At 36.1% G+C, this 27,141-nt stretch overlaps 1 protein-coding gene across 1 annotated transcript; it reads right to left on the reverse strand.

Annotated features, from left to right (window-relative positions):
• Positions 1-25,363, reverse strand: LOC117124255 (cubilin-like). Its single transcript, XM_033270410.1, has 56 exons — positions 25,250-25,363; positions 24,677-24,961; positions 24,414-24,582; positions 24,019-24,200; positions 23,538-23,703; positions 23,225-23,439; positions 22,911-23,079; positions 22,250-22,428; positions 21,899-22,079; positions 21,618-21,799; positions 21,123-21,297; positions 20,805-20,980; positions 20,536-20,701; positions 20,235-20,437; positions 19,985-20,147; positions 19,708-19,883; positions 19,438-19,609; positions 19,173-19,351; positions 18,915-19,080; positions 18,631-18,794; positions 18,337-18,496; positions 18,032-18,216; positions 17,403-17,574; positions 17,129-17,319; positions 16,858-17,026; positions 16,390-16,571; positions 16,075-16,302; positions 13,532-13,690; positions 9,553-9,789; positions 9,281-9,449; positions 8,985-9,196; positions 8,250-8,409; positions 7,958-8,166; positions 7,669-7,837; positions 7,385-7,572; positions 7,073-7,256; positions 6,629-6,810; positions 6,372-6,546; positions 6,116-6,282; positions 5,864-6,029; positions 5,572-5,777; positions 4,833-4,995; positions 4,310-4,654; positions 4,041-4,216; positions 3,789-3,954; positions 3,544-3,695; positions 3,240-3,402; positions 2,948-3,150; positions 2,686-2,869; positions 2,314-2,504; positions 1,999-2,167; positions 1,560-1,910; positions 1,143-1,330; positions 759-918; positions 462-673; positions 1-353 (listed from the first exon to the last, which is right to left on the reverse strand). The coding sequence occupies exons 1-56, from the start codon at positions 25,358-25,360 to the stop codon at positions 57-59; spliced, it is 10,569 nt and encodes a 3,522-aa protein (XP_033126301.1). The 5' UTR covers positions 25,361-25,363; the 3' UTR covers positions 1-56.
• Positions 25,364-27,141: the final 1,778 nt, after the last annotated feature.

Genomic DNA, 27,141 nt, shown 5'->3' on the forward strand with positions numbered 1-27,141 from the left:
TTTTCTTGATCATGTACGACCATTTATTGTCTCAAATTGATAATGTTCACAGAAGGTTAAAACGGTCCGTGTCCAATACTTATTTTATTATTGAGTTTTGGTTTTGGTTTTGATTTGATTGTTGGTTTAGCAAGCGGTTTTTTAGCACTTGGATTTTCAAAACCTGGTTTTTCAAATGGAGACTCTTCAGTGATGGCTACTGCTTGGTAGGTACCATAGTAACCAGTTCTAGCAAGGATGTCATCACTCTTGAAAATCAGTGTTATGCGATTGCTGTCAGATTCCCAGACTAAAGGAGCATCGAGTGAGCCACAAAGTTTTTCGCTACTGCGGCCAGTTACGTCATCGATTATCTGTTTAAAAAAAGTAAGATAGTGTATTAGTGAACTAGCAATATGTTGTCCTATGTTGTACTGCACTACTGGCCTCGTATGTCTTTCTCAAAATAATTTTAGACGTACCTGCAGGTAATCCCAATCGCAAAGCTTGTAGTTTTCGATGTCCATGAAGCGAATTGTGACGATGATATGGGTGTTGATCTTCGTCTCGATGGTGGTTCGGCAGAATTCGTTGTTGGGATAATAAGAAGGGAACTGTGGGCTGTGAACGACTCCGTAGTTTTCAGTCAGTCGGCCAGCGTTGAAGTTACAAAAGGGTGGTAGAGTTGGAGAAACTAGGAATGAAGCACAGTATCAAATGAATAGCAATTCTAAAAAGCAATAAATGTGGTTGCATTTTCAGTTGTACTAATAATTTACCTGTCGTGGGCGTTGCTGGTTTTGTTCGCTCAACGTATAAAGCCTTGAAGCCTGGATATGTGTTGCTGCCATCTGAATAGAATGTAACTACTACTACGTTGTTGTTTGAAATTACAGAATGTCCTTGTAATTGACCACACAGCTTCGGACCTTGTGATATCTGCAAGACCACCATAGAAACTACTAACATACAACACCTACAACATACTACAAACTACCAATACAAATTTTATTGCAATTCCTAATATTGTAAACATAAATTGTTTAAATTAGGAAAGATTAAACTAGGCTTGAAATTGCAACAGAAAAAAATTCAAAACACAAAAAAAAATTGTTAAATATCAAACCAAAAAAAACCCCACAAAAAACAGAAAAACAACTTGCCTGAACGTAATCCGAGCAGTAACCCAATGTAGGTGGCTCAATATCGAACTCCAGGAAATCAATTCGTACAACTTTATTTTGACTTACGGTGATTGTAAACACGCATTGCAAATTGTTACCATAGTTGGATGGAAAATTTGGACTTGAAAACATACCGGATGGTCTCGGCAGATCACGAGAGCAACTCTCTGAAGAAAGAAAGCGTAAAAGCTCTGTCTACACTATCAAATGTTCTTTGACAAGAAAACTATTGTATGCTCATACAGCCATATATGTTCATGATGTGATGTCATCATGACCATATTTAAGCATGTAGCATGTTTGTCAAATAATATTTGGTCGTCTGGACAGAACTTAACGTTTATTGCAAGGATACAGATTTGTAAAGAATTAAAGCAACAAGTTGTTTAATTTTACCAATTTCCATTCGCTTTTGATGAGTCTTGAAAGAAGCGCGAAATCCAGTATCTGTTACAATATGATCAGTGTGTAACTTGATGATGGCACTGTTGGTCGTAGAATTCCATTTCAGCAAGTTTTGGTGATCGCAATGTCGTTCGGTTATTCCTTCACCAACACTACTAAGCTCAATGTAATCATCAGTACAATGTTGACTCGGTTCAAGATCAAAGTACTCAAATTTGACTTCAATGATGTAGTTAGGATCAGCAATAATTGAGTAAACACAATCTAGGTCATTTGCATACTTGGCGGGATAATTTGGCGATTGAAACGTCCCTGCATTATCGGTAAGGATTTCATCACAATCTGATATTAAAATAAATAATATATTAAAGCATCTGTATTTCATTAAAAAGTAAATTTCATATTTAAAAGCAAAATAAAGTTGACTTACACGAAATACGAGTTTTGGGTTCCATTTGATAGCTTGCATTGAAACCGCCAAACACGCGGCTTTCGTCTGATACAAACGTAATATTCACCTCATTACTTTCAGATTCCCAAATTAAATTATAGTGTTGGCCGCAGATAATATTCGTCTTCCCCGTTGCAACATCCTCGATCTACAAAGATTGTTGAAATATAAACAAAACGATTGTTTTGTATCTATACCCTCTGAGCACTAACAAAATATGGTTTTATTATTTTGTTGACGAGGTTGGCTTTCCCCACCAGAACCAGAACAGTATAATAATTTTAAACAATGTACCTTTACGTAGTCTCGTTGACAGGGAGTTTCCAATTCAACATCAAATAATGTAAAATCGATAACTATTTTCTCTCCCACATTTCCTTTCAACAAGTAGAAACACAGCACATTATTTTCGTACTGTGGATGCCCTTTTGCCATATTGGGTGATTGTACAATTCCATTAGGACCAAGATAGGTAATATTACAATCTGAAAGCGTAGACAAAATTATTACGGTAGTGAATTGAGGCTTATGTAAATGGGTTGCTACTATTGCGTAGGTCAAAAATTGTATTTAATATTCAGTAAATAAAGTTTAGAGACTGTAGAGGCGTTTTATTTCAGTGTTTTAACAGATTTATATATGAATTGCGCCTTAATAATAACTTACGTGGTGCTGGCAGTGGTCGTTTAAGAATTGTGTACTGTGCCAGATATCCAGTATGAGCAAGTGTTTTGTCAGTTTCCAATCTCAAGAGCAGGGAGTTACCCTCCGATGTCCACGATGATGGTTGGTGACGATCGCATATACGTTCCGAATGATCGTAAATCAATCCAACTGAGGTGTCGGTCACCTGTAATGGTCAATATTATTAGATAATGTATTCTGTTAATAATAAGCATACTATAATTCATAATTATTGGCTACTTACGTTTAAGAAGTCGTTGTTACATCCCATAAGATTCGGTTTTTCTAGCCAAAATTGTTCGAAAACTATTTGGATACGACAATCTGTCTCTGTTTGGATGATCATGTCACAGGCGATATCGTTGGGATAAAGATCCGGATAATTGGCAGTTTCAAAGTCTGAATTTGTTTCCGAGTTTGAATCTGAAGTTAGAACCTTACTGCATTCTGAAAATAGGATTTACAGTTATCTATTATGTATTAGGTCTAATATTATATACAAGGTACTGTGCATTACTAGGGTGTTAGAGGCTTACCAGATGGTGGCACTTTAAGAACAGCTGTGTAATATACTCTGGTATCACGACTGGGTGGATGCCTGGCGTCCAAGATCACTTCGTTGCTGTCTGACACCCACGACATGATACCATCAAAGAATTTACAATCGCGGAAGGTACGAAGTGTAGTTGAATCCGTAATCTATGAATGAATAGAAAGCCATTTAGAAATCAAAAATTATCTTGTAGTATAAACTGTGCATGCCCATACACACAACATTATGTAGATTGACTTTTAAAACGGGAATGCGCAGTTTCGACTAATAAATGGCTTATTGCTTACCGTGATGCTTTCAGTGTCGCACCGTTGTAGGATTGCCGGCAAATGAATATAGTTGATAACCAATCGGTAATTTGGTGCAGTGTGAATAAGTAGTTGATATGATTGGTGATCCGCTGGTAGTAAAATGTTGGCACTATCCGCAAGAGCTACAACTATAAAACGGGGACAAATTATTGGGTACGGTACATTTCCATAGTACTTTGTATATTGGTTACTTACTGTTGGTGCCGTTATATTTTTCCTACCTGGTTCTCCTGTCCTGACAACCGCTTTCCATTTAGCTACCATGCGAGGTAATTTATCCTTTCTAGCAAACACGCGAAGTTTCAGCTCATTTGTGTCTGTTGTCCAAGAAAACGGATGTGAAATTGCACAATAGGTGTTCGTTCGTTCGGTTGCAACATCAGTTACCTGTAGAAGATTTAAATTATTTACATAAACTTCTTTCGAACACTTCTTGTATATCGCTATACAAACCGGTTTGAAATATACGTTACCTCAATACCACTGTCTGAACAATTAAATACTTCAGCAAAGTCATCGAATGTTAATTGGATTCTGTTTGTAGGATGTGTGTAAATATACAAAAGACAATCAGCATTTGCAATGTCCTTTATCACGAACTTCGGAAGTTCAACAAAAACCTTCGTGTCATTGTGTCGAACATAGCATTCTGAAACAAATATCAAGCATAATAAGTTTGGATTAGTTTCAAATACAATATTAAATCCAAATGCCATATAAATAAATAATACAAATGACCCACCATTTACAAGTGGACGCTGTACATGTTTGTATTTTGCACGGAACCCGGTAAATTTAGATGAACGTGGACCACTGTTAAATCTTACAGAGACTTCATTAGTATCCGATGTCCAAGAGAATAGTGGATATGATCCACATAGCTTTTCAATACGTCCACTGCCTAGATCAAGTAGTTCGACGTAATCGGTCTCGCACGGCTGGATTTCAAAATCCGTGAAGTTGAAAGAGACGAGATTTCCTGGTTCGGAGTGCACGATATGTCTGCAGTCTATGTTGGATTGATATGGTAATGGAAAGTTGGACGATACGATAATACCGGTTGGTTTTATAATACGATTATCGCATCCTGTAATAAAAACAACAAATATTGAGTAAATTTAAATGGACAAACATAATACAAATCATAAATGCAAAGCCAAGTCAAATTATAGTAAATTATTTTTGACAGGCGCTGCCCGTGAGCCATCCATATTATCATAAATTTCCATACTGTATATTATATAGCAGACGGTTGGTTACTGTACCTTCTATTATTGGAATAGACCTGTATGCCGCTCTGAATACATTATATGTAGGATACGTCGTAATGTGGAAAGTTATTGCTACGAGATTGTGGTCTGATGTCCAAGTAAACAAATCAAATTCTCCACAATAAACATTACTTCGGCCGGTGGTCAAATCTTTTATCTACGTAAAAAAAAGTGTATTTTTATTTTTGCAGCCCGAGGTCTAATTACGTACGTTTTCAAATCGAACCAACTCTTAGTGTTTCTAAAAACCATTACTCCATGTTGTAGGAAGTATGGTAATGTTCGACACGACAAAAGTGGTTTTGACGCGGCAATTTCTATTTCTGATCGTGCTTGCCAACATACCCCACTTAAACTACTTTGATTGGCTGTGAAGTGTTTCATGCTATTTCAGCCCCATGTGAAACATTTTATGACAGTAAAACTGTAAATTGTGGTCGGATTTCATCATCAAAATTATGCGATCACTGGTCCTATTATATATTTGTTATTTGTTATTTTGTTATTGTTATGTTATTTGTTATTTTTATATAGCGCCTATTCCGTTAAGTGTTTTAGTGTTGCTGTCATATTGGCGCAGTAGCAGGCAACCCCACTAGGTACCCATTTATACTCCTGGGTGGAGAGAAGCAAGTGCCTTGCTCAAAGACAAGCGAAATGCACAGCGAGGGATTGAAACCCCGACCTTGAGGTTGGGAAACCAAACCGCTTCCACAATTATAGAAAACATTACCTCCAAAAACTGTTCCCCCGTACAAGTTATAGATTCGCTGTTTTTTGTTTGTTCGTCACCAATTAGAAAATCGGTCAACGAAACTACAATACTAGTTTCTGGATTTGTCTGAATGAAAACCGTACAATTCTTTCCGACGATCTCGTCCCTATTGTGTTCAAGAGAAGATATTATCCCATCTGGAGCAGTCAGGAATTGGTTGAAAACTAAAAAGAAAATAATGTGGTCGTATGATATTAGTGCAATAGGCTATATTATGTGACGGTACCGATTGTTAAATATGGGAACTTACACGATTGTTTAGTTCTGGGAATGACACTGTAGATTGCTTGTATTTCGGCGTAAGTCTTAAGGTTACGACGGAAATCTAGTGTTATTTCGTTAGAATCGCTTAACCATGAGAACTCCCAAAGTGTTGAACAATACTGGCTCTGACGTTTCGTTGTCGTATCTAGAACCTGAAGTTGAAAATATTTTAGTTCAGTTTATGAATAGATGAATAATATAATCGATCAATTGTTTTTGTTGTTAGAGCAACACTCACGGTTAAAGAATGCTCCGCACAATCTGCTTTGTCCATTTTCATTGTTTTAAATGTTAATAAAACACGTTTGTCTGGATCTGTACGGATGACAACATTGCAATGGCCAATTGAACCCGTGCCTTTCAGTGATACAACACCAGCTTTATTGGTAAATAACGATTCGCAACCTAAACACACACAAAAAAAATGTTCAGATTTGCGTGCACCCAAGATGTGCAAATAAAATATAATGTAAATAAAAATTTCAATAAATTACCATCTTCTGATCTTGACAAAACTTCGTAATCTGCAATAAAAGATACAGATGAGATTTCATTTTCGTCACGTACATATATTGCCAATTCGTTGCGGAAGCTCGTCCATGTGAATGGGTCTAAGTGACCAGTAAATGTAGCCCTGTTGGTTTCTCCATGTAATGCGATGTCGTAAATCTGTAAAAGATTAAGTATCTCATTAAGTTTCTATTAATAAGCAAGCATGTTTTAATTTAGCTATTGTATCTTGTGAAATTACCTCTACAAAATCTTTGTCGGAGTCCAAGTCTGAAACTACAAAGGTCACAAAATTGAGGCGGATTTTTTCATGTGGTTCGGCGTGAATAATGATCAGGCAATCCGACCCTTTGATTGGTGGCCAGTCGGGGTTTGCTGGAAGCTGAATACGACCAGATTTTTCACGCAACATCGTACTGCATTCTGCAATTATAATTACAAAAAAAAATAAATTTTATAATACAATATTCAATTCAATTTAAATACTTCAGCTATCAGGAGCTATTATCCGCCGAAATACAAACAATAAAACAATATATACAAGGGGTAATTTTGAGCTTAGCTATTATAGGGCCACACAGGAAGAGCGGTTCTGATGTCAAGAGAGGATGTGGGGGGATCGAGAATGAAGTTGTATGAAAGGCATCAAATACGTGTGATGGGCTACACAACAAAAAACCATTACCAGTGTTTTCGAGAGTTCTTGTTGGTCGATGTACAACTGTACAATATGCCTTGAAGCCGGATCTTTGGTTGGTAGAGTCCGATTTGAAGGTTAGCGATACCTCATTGGAATCAGACGTCATAGTAAAAGGTTCTTTTTCTCCACACAATCTTTCCGATAACAGCCCTGATGTTAAACTATTGAACTATAACAAAATAGTAATTGTCAATGAGGTTAATAAATCGTTGTTTTACCTAATATATATTATATAAATATATATATATTAATTCACTCAAATGTATTAATACATTTTAATTGTGCAAATGTCGTCACCTCTACATAATCTGATGAACATTGCTGACTGTCTTGCAAATCAAATTCTTCAAAGTCAAACACTATATATTTGTCCGGATGTTCTTGCAACAATAAGGTACAAGAGACATCTTTGGGGTAGTCTTCTGGGTAGTTAAGAGATGTCAGAACGAACGACGACTCTCCTTTTCGAGTTATTGTGACACAATCTACAATACAAATCATAAGTGACGACAGATGTTATTTCCTTAATTGTATATATAACGAATAAGCCTATATGTATTATACACATTTGCATTGCTGACCTGGTGCTGGGAGCCTAATGAGAGATTTGGCGATTGCTTTAAATCCAGTGTAATCCAAAAGATGATTTGTCTTTAATGTTACCACAACCTCATTGCTCTGCGATGTCCAAGAAAAATTATGGTAGCTGCCACACAGTTGAGAAATAACCTCTGTGGATATATCACGGATCTAAAAATATATACATAATTGAAGGTCTCTGCATAATGTTGAAAAAAGACTGGAAATTGCAAAAATCACAAATGCAGTTTTACATATGATATGAAAAAATATGATTGCAAGAGCATTTACCTCTATATAATCTGCCAGACAGGTTTCGACTTTATGTTGGCCTTTTGGAGGTTCTAGCGTAAATTCGGAAAAATTTAACGATATCACATTATCAAACGATGTATGAAGGATAATTTGGCAATCAAGGTTACTGGGATACGGACGCGGAAAATTTGGAGATGTCAGTTCGAGTCCATCTTCAGGAATGCCAATTACCAAATCACTGCAGCCTAAGAGAAAATATACACTGATTACATTACTTCGAAAACAATATCGTTCAGTTCAGTTTCTAATTGATAACAAGGTTTCATACTTTTGTTACTTGGACGCAGAAGAAACTCGTAATCCAATTCCACGGTTGTTCGTATATCCGACTTGTATGTTATTACGACTACGTTTGCGTCCGACGTCCAGGACACAAGCTCATGTTTACCACAGACGTTCTTAGTGCGTTCAGTTAATAGATCTCGTATCTGAAAAAAGTTTACAGATTACTGTATTTGAAGCGCATTAGGCAACTACATCGAATATTGATGCATTCTTATCCTAGAGATAGGTTGGCATTTTATAATAATAATTATTATTGTAATAATACAGTATTTATAAAGCGCACAAATCCACTGCAGTAGTGCTCAAGGTGCTACAGGAGGAAGGAACCAAAAATTACCACGAACCTTAAAGCTACAAGAAAGGAAACGCCACACCATCACGGCATATTATATTGTACAGTTGTATTTTTAGCGGTTGAAATCGACTGACACAATTAAGGTTACCCGAATGTGGTGGAAATTGGTTCTGACCTCAGTAGTTCTTTAATTCTTTGGCAAGGGCTGCAGTTGTGATCTTTAAGCCTATTCCAAATGCTCTGTTACGCACAAATCAGCATTGTTTTGGAAGGGATGGCTGCGAGTCTTCCATCTACTAAATGTAATCGTATTTTACTTTTATTGTTAGGACATGACAGCTACGACAGCTATTGAACAGGGTGATGATTTGACCTACCAGTTGTATCAATTTCTTTATAAACATTTAAAAATTCTAAAGTTACCTTCAATGGATGCTGACAATTTGGTATATTAATTTCCCTGAAGGATACCGAAACTCGTTCATTTGGATTAGCGTGAATCACCACTTCACAATCTTTAATGGCTGGTTGATTCATTGGACTGGATTGGATAGGATAATGGAAAATATGATCCTTTTCTGTAAGATCCGAGCTACTATATCGTCCAAATTCGCCTACAAGCACAACGCTACAATCTTTGCAGGAAAAAAGAATATTGTCATAATAATCAAACTATCTTAAATGCATGTAGGCAAGACCGTAATATATAAATTAATTACCATTATTGGGCGCTTCGTCGAGTGTACGGTAGGTGGCGTTGTATCTGTTAAACAATTTCTTGGAAAGGGCATTCATTGTTACAGACAACTCATTTGAATCTGTTAACCAAGTGAAAGGATGAAATGTTCCACAATATCGATTGTTTCGGTTGCTATTCTCATCACGGATCTGAAATGATTAAATTTGGATTAATTTTAAAGAAAAATATAGATATAATATTTCATATTTTGTAAACTATAGATACCCCTATTTGCTACAAGATTCGGCTCACCTGGACATAATTATTTTTATCACAAATATTTGTTCCTTCAAGGGTGAAATTATTGAATGTCAGGAGAATTCTTTTAGTAGACTGTACTTCAACCTTAACTTGACATTCGGTGAAGTCCACAGATTTCCTAGGCCAGTTTGGAGAGGTGATACATCCAGTGTCGCTCTGAAGCTGTCGGTCACAGTTTGGTGGTATTATAACCACTCCGTCAGTTTGGCGTGCATGAAGATTAGAACTCTATAATGTAAAAAAAACGTGGCATTTCAGTACAAAATAAAATGAGGAAATGAACGGAAAATATAGGAATTCACTATGTAGGCCTAAATGCCGACCTCTGACTTCGCAATTACAGCCATGAAGAACAGGGCAAAAATCACAGCAATAACGCTCTCCTGTCGATTCCTCATCATAGAGTCCACGGCAACAACAAACCACTATGAAGTAAAAATGATGTTTGCTGAAACTCTCGTTCGTCATTGTTTAAGTAAACTACGTTATTTTACATACGCTTTACCTTTATCCAGGTGCCTACTTACCAATCAAACCATCAACATTTGCATATCGTATTTTAACTACTTCTCTTGATTGTGAGACTTGGTCCTTTCAGACATTAAAATCTGCAGTATTATTAGTAGTATTATTATGTGGGTTCGAATATCGCTCAGACGAATGATTGTGAGAAATGGGAATAATAGGCCTACGTGTCTTGGATTGGCAAATATTTAAAAAAAAAATGCCTTGATCAATCGTTTGGTAGCAATACAGACTATTAATGTGAATATATTTTTCATCTTATATGCTAGTATGAATGGTATGAAATACTGAAATAGACTTAAAGATAATATTTGATGGTGACATTGTTACTATTTGCAGAGATTACTTGCTTGTACATTATAGTTTTTGCACGTCGTTACCTGTCGCATTCATCACAAGCTTTAACAAAGTTTAATTTATGATCCAAATAAAACGAATTATTTCGGCAGAAGAAAGCAAAAAAGTCAAGAGTGGAATACAAAGAAAGATCTTCTATTGGTGTCTCAAAAACCCGGGAAAATCAGTTTAAGATGCTGAAAATTTGCAATGAAGTAAACACTTAGAAACATAAAATAACTTAATATAGGCCTATATTGCTAAGGATTAAAACTTCTGGTATCTCGAAGGACGCATATTCTGGACGCTCTCTGGATTTTTTATAAAATATTATATATATGATAATATTTGTAGGTGTGTGTATGTACCAATGGGCTTAGTCTCGAGAAGAAGCCCATCTCGATCAGTTTGCAAAAGTAATCTGGATAAGAAGCCCGGCTAAAAAAAATGGCCTTTTAATATGGGTTGTTTTTTTTTTAGATAGTACTTAAATTCAGGCTGACGTTATCTTTGATTATTATGTATCATTAGTATCAATATTATTTTATTTATTAAAGTAGTTGAATTTTAAAAAAATGAACAGAATGTTGAATTTCATAGTTGAAAAATGTCGTATAGTAGCAGTTCCAAAATTTACAGTATTAATTTTTAAAAGATACCCCCTATTTAGTCTTGTCGTCAACTTACAAGAAGAGGGCGTACCATATAGAACCCTTTCGGTGTTCAAATCGGCCTGGCTGAAACGCTGACAGCGCTCACACTTTTCAACATCCGCGAAGAGATAAGACACAAATTTAATCTTGCCCATTCCTTTATTCTTTACCAAATTTTTGGATAAGTACAATAAGACACTGCTTGACTTCACAGGGACGATTTCAGTACTACATATCTTGTTGAATATCTGCAACGCACTCAACTATATCATCAGTTGAGTATTTTATCATTTCAGCATTAATACAATCACTCCAGGGGCTTCTATTATTTTTCAATTTCTTTATGCTTTCTTTATCTCCTCTTTTGTATATGGCTGATTAATGGGAAACTAATCTACATGGAAATTTTCTGATTCATCTATTTTGTTATACACTGTTTTAAAAAAGTCAGTGTGCTCAATACAATACTGTAGAGCATATTATAGTATAGTATATTTAGTATAGTATATTACGCTAGGTATAAATATGAGTTATTACATCAAGTTTCACGCTTAATGGCGATCATCAGACAACTGTAATTAGGTCTAGGTGTTGTTAGGCCTATCCTATTTATATTGTTCATCATGGAGTGGTTAGCTGACTCTATTGTTTTTAATACGGTTTAGTGGGTTGCTGTTGTGACGACACTTAGCGACTAGTTCGGTTCTTTTGTTTATTTTAGATTGTTTTGCCATTAGGATAGGATAGTTTTTCTTCTATGCATAGGTTGCATTGGCCAGATTTATTTTTGTGTGTGTTGGATTTCTTAATGATTTCCAATTTCAGAGAGTATTCTTAGCCCTTTCTTTTTAATTCCCACATGTGTTTTGAGAGTTCTGTTTCTTTTTCATATTTTTCCTGCCTGAAGGACTGATAGTCCAACGTAGAGTTTTTCCCCTCGTCGGAAGTTATTGTAGCACTATATATCAGTGCACTTTTTAGGCATTCGCCGCGTAGTGTGCAGTTCTCTTTATTTCTGCAGTTGCATATCTTTGGATTTGTTAACTTCCTTGTATATATATATATATATATTATATATATATATATATATACATATATATAATATAATCTCCAAATGTATAACCAGACCAAGTAGCAACTCGATAATATTGCAAACCTGCGCAAAGCATAAATTAACGGTAACATCAGAGTTATTTACTATTATGAGAAGAGTTTATTTGTTGTTTTATTAAAACCAATAAGTGTGAATGCATATGAAGAAAGTTCGCAATATGTTAGAATTATCGTTTTATAGCTCCATGCTCTGACAAAGGTCTGAGAACACTATAACACCAAGAGTCTTAATGGGTAGTGGCGAGTCAGGCTCAATTAAGTATGCGTTTTCTTGTTTAAGGTTTGGTTGAGGAATGAATAATTCACAATATGTCGAATTTGGCCGTCACTTCACTTGGTTTTTTTTTCTCATTATTTGATTCTATAAAGAACAACCAAAGTGCCTAACACTATAGACTGAGTTCAGAGATTGTTAAATAATGCGTTTTAAGACAAAAAATGTGTTGACCGTTACTGTATAGTATAACGTTAAAGACAGCAAGTTACGTGAAATTGTATTAATCTATCAGATATTATTACCATGTTACCAGTAAAAACACTGTTTTTCCACAGTAACAATGGCAATAATGCGAGCATTGATGGTTCACAAAAGTGATAGCAGGCCTATGAGGCCAGATAAAATGTTTAGATCCTTTTCGCCAAGTCAGGAAAAAAGAAAATCCTATGTATGCTATAGACAGCAAAAAATGTTTGTAATGTTTCGTAAGAATGGAGTGAATCCTCTGGCCAAATCACTGCATCAGTATGAGAATTTTTTCACATCAAGAGGCTAAATCGACTGTTTATGAACAAAGTTGAAATAGAGTTGTGCAGAATCTCCTCTCCACCATCACCTTTACCGTCATAATTATCAACATCATTATTATTATTATTACTATTATTATTATCATCATCATTATCATCATCATTATCATCATTATTATTATCATTATTATTATTATTAATTAAGCGAGATGTGAAGTGAGAGGAAGTTTACTTATTTAATACAAAGTTCGCTAAGTTGTTTATTTTTGGAAAGAAGCAAGAGCAACTATTCCAATACCTTATAAATAGTGCCACTAACAATCACAACGCAAGACATTCAAATTCTCGGTAAATTTGTCATAAACCGTCAAAGAGTTAATCGTCATTTTGTACGTATGTCAAAAGTTAATTTCAAAACACATCTACACACCCAAACACCCCGTTCAAAAATAAATCACACCAAATAAGCATTGTTAGTGAAATCCATTTATTGCATCTGAATTCAAAATACAATGGGCTCTTTGATTTTATTACCCTTTTATACACTATTTATTGACATAGGCCTATTAAGGTTTTATATAGGGTTGTGTTTCTAATACAGGTACAGAATGGAATGTGCCATAGAATCCAGTGCGCTGCAACATATCGTCACTCTTGAAAACAAGTTGAACTTCATTCGAGTCTGATTCCCAAGTTAGAGGTCCCTCTAAAGAACCGCACAACCTTTCACTTGAACGACCAGTTTTTACATCTGTGAACTAAAACAAGCAAATAATATGTCTTGTCAACACATAAAAAATTAAATATTCAAATGTTGCTTCGTACTTTTTTAATACTATTTTTCAAATGAAAATAAGCAGAATTTAAAAATTTATTTTTTCGATTTGCTTATCGTTGTAATATCAATTGATATACTGTATTTATGATTAATCTCTTTCTATATTTTACTATAGACAGTAAATGAGGTTGTTCCTCCGTTGGTTTCAGTTACTAGCTAAAATTCATTTTTCATATTATTTGCTACTCCAAAGTTTAATATTTTTATCAGCATTATAAACGACATTAAGAATAAGAAGAAAAAGAAGATAAGTGCAAAGGTTATGGAAGGCACTGATACCGCGTTATTATTTGGGATAGATGTGAGGAGTTCACATCAAGGACAAGTTTAATATCAGATATGATGGCAGAAATTATCAGGAAGCTTTCGATTACCGTACTCGCGCGAATAATCGCCCGGGCGCTTAAAATATGTTTTGCCCTTTTTTGAGGGGCGCTTATTCAAACAGGGCGCATATGAAAACAGAGTGGAAATTGAGGGGGCGCGTTATGGAAATATATGAAAATTGAGGGGTTCTTCTGGGAACTTGCAAAATCCAATGAGCGATATTTGAATGAAAAAAATTATATGCCGTCCGAAAACCCGGCGATACGAATGGATCTGGTGCACAAAAGTTAATCTTCTAAAGAGCATAGCTCGTGACAAGAATTCTGTGAGTTTCGACAGCAGATGAAATTAGTGGTGGTGGTGGTGGTGGTGGTGTATAAGCTTGTTGGCCATCTGCTGCCAATTGAGATTAGCAGGATCATTGCAGGGTTTCTTGAAATCACATGAAAACGTGCTGAAGGTTCAAATTGTCGGAAAAAGAGAAAGAGAAGTAGACAAATGTTGGAAAGATACTGTTCAGAGAACTCTCATCTGTCCAGGATAAAATACCCTCATTTTGAAATTGACATAAGAAATGTGAATCCACTCATGGCATGATTAGGGCACAAAATCATGCCAACCACAGTCTCGGGATTAATTAGATTATCGTTTGCTAGAAAAAAAAATCAATCACAAGATATTATTTTTTTTAATGAATAAACACCTAGGGGCGCTTATTCAAACGGGGCGCTTATTCGCGCGAGTACGGTACACGACCACGTTAAGATCTATAAAAGAATGACGTAAAATGAAGTCATTTGCGCATGCAACAAAGTTGCAATCTTGTCTCATGAATTCTGGAACGCGCGTTTTGTCATTCCAGAATCTACGTTGTGCAGAGGATGCAGGAAGTTCAGTGATTCTGTGCTACCTGTAGGCTGACGTCGTATGCACACCTGTAACACAAATGGTTCTTGAATATTGTTTTATATAATAAACTCTTGTATTAGGACTACATTACGAAAAAAATGCTTATTTAAACCGGACTATAAAGCAGCCTTGAATTTGAGGTACAGTATGTTTAGCAGTAAGACATTAGTAAAACGATTATAAATGAAGGGGTACTGTATGCTAGTAAATGAGACCCTAGGGAAGTAATGTCCCTACCGTATGATGTTTGTTGGTGTTTTAAATTAAAGAAATTATGGTTTGTATATGAACTCATAGTGTATTTTGTAAGCCTGCAGAAGTTGATTAAAGCCGTTGTTACCAAGTGGAACTGGGACCATTGAAAACCAATTGGAATTGGGGCCCGTTAAAGTTGAAGACCAGTTGAATTGTCCAAAAACACACAACACCCACATTTTTTTAATAGAATACACAGATTTTCTATATAAAATCGTTCAATTTATATACACTTTCTATATAATTGTATAGAATTTCTATTCGCATATTTAATGTATTTTTATAGGGTTATCCCCTGAAAAAAAAAAAATTACAGTATAGCCTTGTGGCAATGATATAATCATTCAAACAATTTTTCCAAAATATTTTTTCAGCAAACCCCTAGTGTACAGTACCTTCTCCCAATGGCGTATCTAAGGGGTGCACCCCCCAAAATTATATAAAAATTTCCTTACAGTATATCGTATGTGAAGAAGCCGAAACTAAAATAAATAAATAATAATCCTTTGCTGCTGCATGCTTTAATTTGTTGTCGTACCTTTTCAGTGCGGTGCATGATGTATGGATTTGGTGATGATCAGAATCCTTACACGGAATCGGTGGATTTACTGGACGATTTGGTCATGGAATTTATAACTGAGATGGTATGTGCAATTAAAGTGTTGTTTGATTGCTGTAGTGTAAATAAACATTTAAATATTGTTATTTTGTTGTTATTTTATTTATATTTACTATTATTGTTACTGTCTCTTATACACATCTAGATGTGTATAAGAGACAGCGATAAATTCATTCAAGTATGCCATTTATTACGCTTGATATCAAACTAAGAACAATAATAACTATAAGTAGGATGGCTAACGTCATAATACCTGACGGGTTCTCAATCTCTATGAGGTGGTAGGATGCAGAAAACCCAATGTCGGTTACTACATGATCACTATGGAACGTCAAAACTGCATGGTTATTGGCCGATTTCCAATCGAATTGATCTTTTGCACCACAAAATCGTATTTTTCTTCCCAACCCTTCACTTGATACCTAATAACGAATTATAATTAAAAATAAATAGTTTTATATGATTATTTTACTAATTAGGAAATAGTTTCAAATGAATGATTAACTAACCTCGACGTAATCATTGCTGCATTCATCAGACTCTTCAAGTTTGAAGTGTTCAAATGTCACTACGATCAGATAGTCCTTAGCCACAAGTATTGTATACACACAGTCGTAATCGTTCGGATACTTTGATGGATATCTCGGTGACCAGAAATTACCACTGCTTTTGTGAAAAACCTGGTCGCAAACTAAAAGCGGAAAAATACATTCTTAGTGTCAATGAGTCGTGTATTCGTGTCGGTATGACATTCATATTAATTTCATTGTACGGATTTGGAATTAACTTGCCGTAGATTTGAAGAGCCTAAGGCCTGCGATGCGCATTTAATGTGTATTTTGTTATCAAGAGCGACTTTTATTAGGCACGAACGACAAAATCGATACGTGCGTATTTTTTATCGCTTTCTTAAAATTGCTTTACAACTCTTAGTAACGGATATGCAGCTCTAGATTCACTATCAATGTGTTTCTTACTTGAACTTGGATGGTTTAACTCCATTTTGTATGACGCGTTGAATCCTCCAAATACTTGGTTTTCATCTGTTATGAATGTGATATTAACCTCATTGCTATCAGACTCCCAGGTCAAATGAGGATGTGATCCACAGATTACGTTCGACTTTCCTGATGCAACATCTTCGATCTAAGGACGTAAACTCGTCGATGAAATCTCTAGTTCAGATCTACATTTCCTTAATATCTAATATTTTTTATGAAAAGTTTGAGCAAAAAAAGTGTAGCATACCAGTAAATAGTCTCTCGTGCACGGCATTTGTAGTTGGACGTCAAAGAAATGAAAGTCAATAAATATCCGTTCCCTCGCTTTTCCCTTCAGGAAGTAATAACATAGCAGGTTGTTGTCGTATTCTTGAATGTTATTGGCGATATTTGGAGATACGAAATTGCCATGCGGTCCAAAGTATGTTTTATTACAATCTAAATTTTTGAAAATAAAAAATACCATTCATTTCACAAACCAATCAATAACAAGTTACTTAAAATAGTTTCATGCAACTTACAATCGGCACAAACTGGATCATTAAGTAAAGTATATTCAGCAAGATAACCGATATGGTTAACGTTCTCGTCAGTTCGTATTTGCAGTAAAATAGAATTTCCTTCGGAAGTCCACGAAAAAGTATCATGACGCCCACAAATTGTTTCGTTGTATCCAGTGGTAGTGTCGATGACCTACAAGGGTAAGTATTAGTTATATTATTACTAACATGAATATTTCATAATTTGTAATTATTTTATAATTATTGAAGCGTCTTCTTTCTTTGAAATGTATAATGGTGAAGAACGCTCACGTCATAGCCATGTATGACGTGAGCGCGTCACCATGCATGGCACGCAGTTTAAACCTGTTTTTTTAGTGTATTTATTTACTGCTTGTGATCAGTATGCATACCGGAAAATGGTAGTCGTCTTTACAATATGTGTAGCACAGAAAAGTGTCTATTGGCCTTCATGCAACCGAGACCAACGTCTACAAAAACGCACTCCTAATATCCCAGCCCTCCAACTGAAATACGAGAGCTGGAAACATCAATTTTGCCAGCTGAAATTACGCTGTTCGCGAGAATACAAATTTATACTATTGTCATATTATTTGATTCTTTGATATTATATTTTAAGACTGACATACTTGGACAAAATCATGGCACACGTCGTCACTGGTTTGTTCAAACCAAAATTCTTTAAAAACTATCTGTACACGTAGTTGTTTACTTGTGTGTATCAGTATGTCACATTCCATGTTGTTTGGGTAGAATTCAGGATAGTTTATAGATTCAAATTCCAAATTTGATTCCAGTAATACTTTATTGCAATCTGGAATGATAATGGTAACATTATTGGTAATGCTGTACAAATATGTACAAACTGTAAAGCTGTACAAACTAGGACTACCAGTTTGTCTAACTTTAGGGCGTTCAATACAGAACTTCTTACCAGATTCCGGAGCCTTTACTAAGGAATAGAATTGTCCTTCAAAACGAAAACTTGTTTGTTGGCTGAAGCTTACAATGACTTCGTTGCTATCAGAAACCCAGGAGTGGGACTGAGTTACTTCGCAATAATCGTTACTTCTCAAAGAAGTGGAATCCGCAACCTACAAAAATCCAATTTGACGAAAAAGCCTGTAAATATTTAAACCTACGTATAAATCTCAAAATCTTTCCAAAAAATAGTGAAAACAGGGCAGTGATCACACTAATACTAAAATCACAGTACCTGTACACTTACGCTTATCTTAAATTCGTCGCAGTTTATATTATAAACCTCCAAAACCTCAATTACCAAGACAACCCTATTGTTTGGCACTGTATAAAGAATCAGCTTCACTGGTACAAAATCATTATTTTCCAACGACACAACATGTATTCCACTAAACGCCCGGTCATTTACAACTGTGGAAAAAATTCTAAAAACGTTTAAAAGTTTTTCTAGCATTACTATTAATAACTATACTATTAATATAGTAGGCCTGTTAACTATGGATCAAGTGTTAATACAATTTTCTTTCGTACAACTTTCAGTAACCCTCGGGATAAGTTTCCATCTCGCTAGAAAGTTTGGCAGACTGTCCTTTCGTGCGAACAAACCGATATGAAGCTCATTTGTCTCTGCTGTCCATGAAAACATGTGTGCAATGTCGCAGTATTCGTTTGTCCTCGCTGTGGCAATGTCTGTAAGCTAAATGGAATTTGTAATTAAAATATGATTACACTTTTTATGCACTTTAAATTATTAATATTTTACAAGTTATAATTTGCTTGCTTATTTACCACAATTCCACTATCAGAACAATTGCTGACTTCATCAAACTCCTTAACAGTCAATTGTATAATATGGCTTGGGTCTGTGTGAAGATAAAATTGGCAGTAGGCGTGTTCGGCATTCTTTACTACGAAGTTTGAAGGAACTTGAATTGGCACAGTTGGATCAAAGAGTCTGACGTAGCATTCTGTGGATATTGACAAAACAATCAAACAGGAAAATTTCGGATAGATTGCTCGGATAAGAGAAATTAACACATCACGAGTAATTTACCTTCAATCAATGACCGCTGTATTCGTTCATATGTTGCCTTAACGCCCTTGTGGTGAACATTATGTCCGCTGCTGTGGAACTCTACGATTACCTCGTTTGTATCCGATGTCCAAGAGAACAGTGGTTGTGATCCACATATTTTGCTTTGTCTATTGGTTCCGAGGTCTACAATCTGAAAGTGTACAGCAGCAAGTATTTTTGTTGAAACAGAATTATTATTGTGATATTTGAAACTTGCTGTCCATTTTTTTTAAATTTAATTATAACCACCTTTGTAAAATCTTTGCATTCTTCGGGAAATAAATCGAATTCTTCAAATTTCAGAGTCAGTAAGCTTCCAGGTTGTGCATGGATCACATGTCGACACCTACTGTTGCCAGGATATGGTTTTGGAAAGTTTACCGTAGAGATAGTTCCACGGATATTTTCTGAAATGTGGTCGCAACCTGCATAAAGTATTTAAAGACAAAAGGATGAGAATGAGTGAGAAACACTACAGACTCAGTTAAATTATTAATTTGACTAATTTTTTTTCTAAAATGCATACCTTCTACTTTAAGTAAAGAGCTGTAACGGGCTCTGAATACACTATATGTCGGGTATTTATCGATGTGGAATGTAATACTCATAAGGTTTGAGTCCGAACTCCAAATGAAAATGTCAAACTCTCCGCAGTATGTGTTGTTACGGCCAGTTGTCAGGTCTTTGAACTGAAGAGGTAAGAACAAAATATATATAGGTGAGTCAGATTGCCGGCAGCCGAATTATATGACACAATTGCGGTTAATAGAACTTACCTCGACAAATTCATTTCGACACTCCAATTTTGGTTTATTTTCCTTCTGCTTATTTCCAACAAGAAAGTCAGTGATGCTAACCACAACCCTATGTTCTGGGTTAACTTGTATAACAAAAGAACAGTTCTTGCCAAGTATTTCATCTCTGTTGTGTTTTAGGGATGACAGTATTCCATCTGGACTTGAGAAAAACTGGTTGAAAGCTAAGGATGTAACAATACCAAATTCAATATTAAAAGAAAAAACATATTAAAAGCCAAAGTCAATTAAATGCAAGCCATGTAAAAAAGGGTATGTGTACCTGAAACTGGGGAACGTGGTACGACACGATAGCGTGCCTTTACAGCCACATGGATGTCCTGTTGATGGGTCAAGGCGATGTTTATTTCGTTTGATTCACTCATCCAGGAAAATTCCCATTGAGTTGAGCACAATAGATCACTTCGTTTTGTTGTTCTGTCTTGGATCTGTTCAGAAAGAAAGTATATAAAACAAAATATTACATTATCCTTCGATATACTTTCAATTATGGATCTCTGTAAAATATGAATTCCACAAAATGATTTCTACCGTCATTGAATGCAAAGAGCATTGCGATCCACCATCCATCTTGAACTCCTCGAACGTGACAATGATTACTTTTGATGGACGTGTTCGTATTGTGATATCGCAATGAGTACTTTCTGGGGAGAATTCTGCAGGCCAGTTGATTATTCCAGTATCCGCAGTAAACACACGCTCACACCCTACATTTTGAATAAAAATAATTTATATTTTTCCTTAATACAATTATAAATTAAAGGGCAAAATTATGTAAAACAGCAATATATAGGTCTATATAAAGCTTAACCCCTAACTTGTGTTATTTATTTATATCGAAATGTTTACCAACGACTGATCTTGGAAGGGCTTCATAATCGGCAATAAAAGCGACGGTAGCAATCGCATTTTCGTCGTGAATAAGCACTGCAAGTTCATTTCGCGAACTTGTCCAAGTAAATGGATCTAAATGTCCGGAATATCGAGATCTATGTTCGTTGCCAGTCACCGTTATGTCTCGTATCTAGAAAAGTAAACTTTAAACTATAAAATAATATGTTTTGTAAATTCAACGAAAATGGTTCAGTAAAACATAACCAATTAATTGTAACTTTTCTTCAACACGCTTATAAAGATAGAAAAATATGATTTCGTAAGCCGGGCACTCGTTGCACCTGACGGTCGTCGGTCATACGCGATTCTATGGAGAACGCAACGCCACGACGCCCGCGCGTTCTGTCTGCAACCGACAATCAGCAGACGGCGCGCCGTGTCGGGTCGTCTAGCGCTCACCGGGATTCGTCGTACGACGCAGTGAGTGCCCGCCTTAAAAGACAGGCCTACCTCAACATAATCCTGATCTTTATGTAAATCAGAAACCTTGAATTTTACGAAGCTGAGCAGAATCTTTTCTCCTGGGCCAACATGTATTACGATAAGGCAATCGGATCCTCTGTGTGGAGGCCAGTCCGGATTCACCGGAAGCTGGATACGACCAGATTTCTCGCGCAACATCATATTACATTCTGAAAGTACATTATATCTTACATTGGTAGATATCGCTATTGATTAACATTGATTTTTTAATTTGTTAAACCAACGTGTAGGACTACGCTTATGCCTACCTGAGTTTTCTAGAGTACGAAATGGTCTTGATAGCACCGAACACGCTGCTTCAAACCCTGACTTCTCAATCTTTGAATTCGTTTTAAAAGCAATATTTGCTTCATTTGCATCAGACGTCCAGCTGAATGAATTCAGCACTCCGCAAAATATTTCAGAAGTGTTTGAAGCCACAGTGGTTAGCTGTAGAAAGAGGAAATAAAAACAATGTCACGAATTTAGGTCAAAATAAAGTAGAACAGACTATATAGAGGAGCAGGGATTCATCTGTAGTGGCGTGCCGCAGCAATATCTTATCGTTCCCGGCATAAAATGATAATCTGATATTAAATAAAATTATTTTCATGATTTACCTTTAAGTGATCGTTGATACAATCACCGCCCTCTAGTTTAAATTCATGGAAATCGACAGTAACGTACTGACTTGGCATCTCATGTATAACAATCTCGCATTTCAAATTCGGTGGGTAAGACGATGGGTAGTTAAGTGAGGTTAATATAAATGGATTTGTATTAGTTATTGCCATGCAATCTGTAACAAAATAAACGTGCATATAAAACTATTGTTATTGCTTTCTGGAACAAGGACTATATATACACTTAGATACTTTTGTTTTTGACTGTCATATTTATGGCTGCACTTATTGTAGCCACATCTATTTCAAAACTCTGTTGGTCCATTTACTCTTAAGCCGGGCACCCACTGCGGACGACGGTCGTCGGCCGACGCTATCCTATGAAGAACGAAGAACGCAACGCGACGACGCGCGCGCAACGGATCGTTTTTAATGACGATCCGTTCAGACTACTACCGACAATCAGCAGACGGCGCGCCGCGGCGTTGCATCGTCTATCGCTCACAGGGAGCGGAGTTGGATTCGTCGTGCGACGCAGTGAGTTCCCGGCATTAGAGGTCCATGCCTCGGTTTGTTTGTTTTTTGGTTTTTTTTTAATAATGATTTGGGAATAGTACTGCAAGTGAGTATAATTATGAACTGGAAACATGCGTTTTACCAGGACTTGGTTGCCTTGGGACAGCAGTAGCAGTCAAATGGAAACCAGTGTAGTCAAGCAGTTCATTTGTTTTATAGGTCAAAACAACTTCATTACTGTCTGAAGTCCACGAGAAGTTGTGATAACTGTCGCAAAAATGGTACAACCGGTTGGTACTAATGTCCTGCATCTGAAAGAAAACGAGTCGTAAAATATTTTCTTCCATTAGTTTGTTATCCCTGATACAGGCATATTATTTAATTCCCACAGTAGCATCCAAAACAAATGGACCAAATAATTGAAATAATCCAGAAGTCATAATTCAGTTTCCATACCTCCAAAAAGTCGTTTACACAAAGTTTTTTTCCCTCGACCACCAACGGTGGTTCAAAAACAAAATCGGTGAAATTCAGCAAAACTAAATGGCTTGGGGAGGTTCGAAGAATAATCTGACAGTCCAAGTTGCTTGGATATGGCTGTGGATAATTTGGAGACTCAAGCTCAACTCCAGAAATTAATTCATCCAATTTGACAACAAATCGACTACATGCTGCAAGACAAATTTCCATAAAAATAAAATATACAATTGTTAGAAACTATGCGAATCAAACAGTGATCCAATTGTGTTACAATTTTGGACTAACTTACACCTATTCGCCGGCCTTTGGGAAGTTTTGTATGCCAGTGCAAGCTTTAGATTACGTTTATTGTTCGAGATGTATTCAATAAGGACTTGGTTGGAATCTGATGTCCACGATATCAAAGCGTGTGCGCCACATAGAGTGTCGTGTCGATTTGTCAGCAAGTCAGTCACCTAAAAATGACAAAATACACGCATAAGCAATGGTACAATGTCAACAAATAAATTCAGTATGCTACTACAATTATACTTTTCGTATAAATTATACATATATATATATATATATATACATACATACATACATACATACATACATACATACACACATACACACATACACACATACACACATACATACATACATACATATATATATATATATATATATATATATAGGCCTATATTATGTTTTATTTCAACATTAAACTATGCAAAGGTTATAAATAAATATCAATATTTTTTTTTTCTTTCATTATGTGTCTAACTTACGGTTAGGGGGTTGGCACAGTCCTCAATATGTATTTGTTTAAATACGACGGAGATCCGTTTATTGGGGTGAGTGCGAATAACAATTTCACAGTTTGTTTTCGAGTAGTGGTTATGACTTGCACCACGGAATACATTTGGACTGGTGTAACTTCCAGAGTCTGCAGTAAATACCTGGCTGCAAGCTACATGTATAAATATATAAAAGTTGTATAGTGTACTAAGGGCCTACTATACAGACCTACTATAGATATTCTATATACCGGTATATCACATTATATATATATGAAATTTATTTTTACTATTGAATCTAATTTTATATCATGGAATATTTTATTTACCATAGATCGTTGGCGTTAAAGACGATTTTAGTTTTATATTTGGGTTGTATTTCTTACCATTTGCTGGAGCAGGTTTAAAGCGTTCATATGTAGCGTTGAACCAATTGAATTCCTTGTCAGAGGGCGCCCTCATTTCAACCATAAAGTAATTTGAATCAGTGAGCCAGGTGAAAGGGTGCAGCGTTCCACAATATTTATTTATGCGATTAGATTTAACATCATTTACCTGTAAGACAATAAAACAATCCAGAAAAAATGTTTTAAGAATTACTTTTATATCTAGACCTCTTTAAATTTGATTAAGTCCGAAGTCTACAAACCTCAATGTAGTTGTTATGTGTGCACCTATCGTTTCCTTCAAGAGTAAAATTATTAAACGTCAAAAGCACTCGTCTTCCGTCATCAATGGTCAAGACGCTGACTCTACAGTCTTTAAAATCAATGGATTTTCTTGGCCAATTTGGAGAAGTTATACATCCAGACTCTTTGATCATTTGACGGTTACAATTACGTGGAATAATCACGTGCAAGTTTTTGTTGTTGTTAATAGTTTCTTGTCGTTTCAAGATGGCATCTCGGAGATGTTTTGACTCTTCTTGTGAAAGCTAAAGTTTAAAAAAATCAATAGTTTTAATTACACAGTCCAAAAGTGATGTTAATGTAAAACGAGATGGGTACATCATGAATGGATTATAGGACTAATTTATTCGTTTACATCTTTATTGAATATATCATTGCAGCACATTGAGAAAAAGAAGGAAAACACCCGAAAACATCAGAAACTGAAATTCAGAACATGTATGCTAAGTTTGAATACTTTAATAACCATTTAGGAACAACGGACCTAATCGGCTAATTATGTTATAAATTCTACAGAGAAAAGATAGGCGTACCGGAAAACATTTAATCACATTTCTTACCGCGGCTTGCGCTAAAACGTTCACTGTGGCCAGCAAATAAACACGTAACGCTACCTGACACAAAACGCTCTTTCTCCCTACCATGCTTTCCAGTGTTCGATGCGATCTTAATTAATCAGATTTCCACGTTGTAAATTTACTCCAGTAATTTACATGTACACCTGAATTACAATAACGCCCTCAATAGTCTAGTGACATTACCATTCTTTTTTTCTTTTTTTTATAGCTGCTCATCATTATAAAGCGTTCCGTTTTTGATGAACATGGAATAAATGTTTTAAAATGTGTTTGTAAGAGCGCTTTAACGACTATGGTATCCCGTTTTTAATTAAAAAATGCTAATTGAATGGAGGAAGATAATAACTGCTTTGAGATAAGAAATATGGTGACGAATTAAAAGTAAAGTAGCTCTTGTTTCGCAAAACTAAGCGATGTTGTTAAGGAGACCGAGCATGGGGTGGCGGCAAGATTTGCCCAACGGGGTGGGGAGGGGGTAAGAAGGGGTCTGATGTCCCCGATGTGGGGATTCCCCGACGAGAACGTAAGTGGGCGTGTCTGGTGTCGCTCAAAAATCTCCCGGAATCCAGGTGGTGCAGCCCATGGAAACTGACAATTTAGGGGTTTCAAAGGCTTATTTAAACGATTTTAGATTCTACTAATAATATTTAAAAAAAATATATATGTGATTATTTCTTCTGCCCAACAAAATGTACTTTTCTCCCCGACGGGGGAGGGGGGTGGGAGGGCGAAGTCCTCCCCGACGGAGGCCCTGTCCCACTGTTCCCCCTCTTCCACTAACGCCTGAGGCCAAGGTTGAAGCAGTTCATCAAAAATCCTAGTACACGGAACCACGGGAGTCTATAAAACGAAGTCGGTGCTAGGTAATTTCTTTTCAAATAACAACTTGATGAAATAGTTTGTGTGAATTAGGTTATAAAGTTTCAGTTGGCAACGATATACAGTGGCGTATTTCCGGGGGGTTGGGCGCACGCCCCCCAAAAATTAATCTCATCTAGATGTGTATAAGAGACAGCCCCCACCCCACCCCGAAAAAAAAATCACGATCAGGGAGTTAAAAATCACCTAAAACCTTATTTTGCGAATTAGCGCCCCTCGACTAATCACCCCCTTCCCTCATCAGAACCCCCATTTCAAGACTTCTAGCCACTGATGATATAGATGTTTTGATGATGCAACTGTTTACCCACACATTGTAATCAGTATTTACTGAATGTCATATGAATATCAAGTCTCTACAAACCAGAATGTACGAAGATAGGCCAACATTTTAAGGTCGTTATAACCAATGTACGGTTACAGCAAAGACAAATGTCCTCAACAAATTTGAACCACCCTCTACAATCTTACTGGACACCAAGTTATATTATATAGGTCTATGACAATTTTGATAAGATGGAAACAATATTAACCCAAAATATTTTCACCCTAAACCCATTTCTAGAGTCAAATTTTCTGGATCACGAAATAAAAACACGCTCTAGCTACTAAGTAACACCACACCGTTGAAACTAATCCTAATGTTGCTCGAGGTTTGTTCTGCGTTTTAAATTATTAGGGAGATTTCGCAACCTTACGGAATCGATAACGAAAACAAATATGTCATTATCATTCCTCATTCATGCCTAAAACATTCTTGGCACAGATATGCTTCTATTGGGGAAGGGTTGTCTAAAAATTTGATGACGTAATCGTGTTCGTTAGTGTTTTCGTAAGCTTACGAAAACTCTATTATCTTCTCAAACGTTACTATAAGGGTTAAGGAGCATGTTTTTAACATCGTATTATACCAACACAAGAATGATATTTTTAAAAAAATGTTGTAGGCCTATGCCCTTATTTAGTCA

The sequence above is a fragment of the Anneissia japonica genome, unplaced genomic scaffold, assembly GCF_011630105.1.
Source record: "Anneissia japonica isolate Jap-2015-1 unplaced genomic scaffold, ASM1163010v1 scaffold287716_len795978_cov209, whole genome shotgun sequence".
Lineage (NCBI taxonomy): Eukaryota > Metazoa > Echinodermata > Crinoidea > Comatulida > Comatulidae > Anneissia > Anneissia japonica.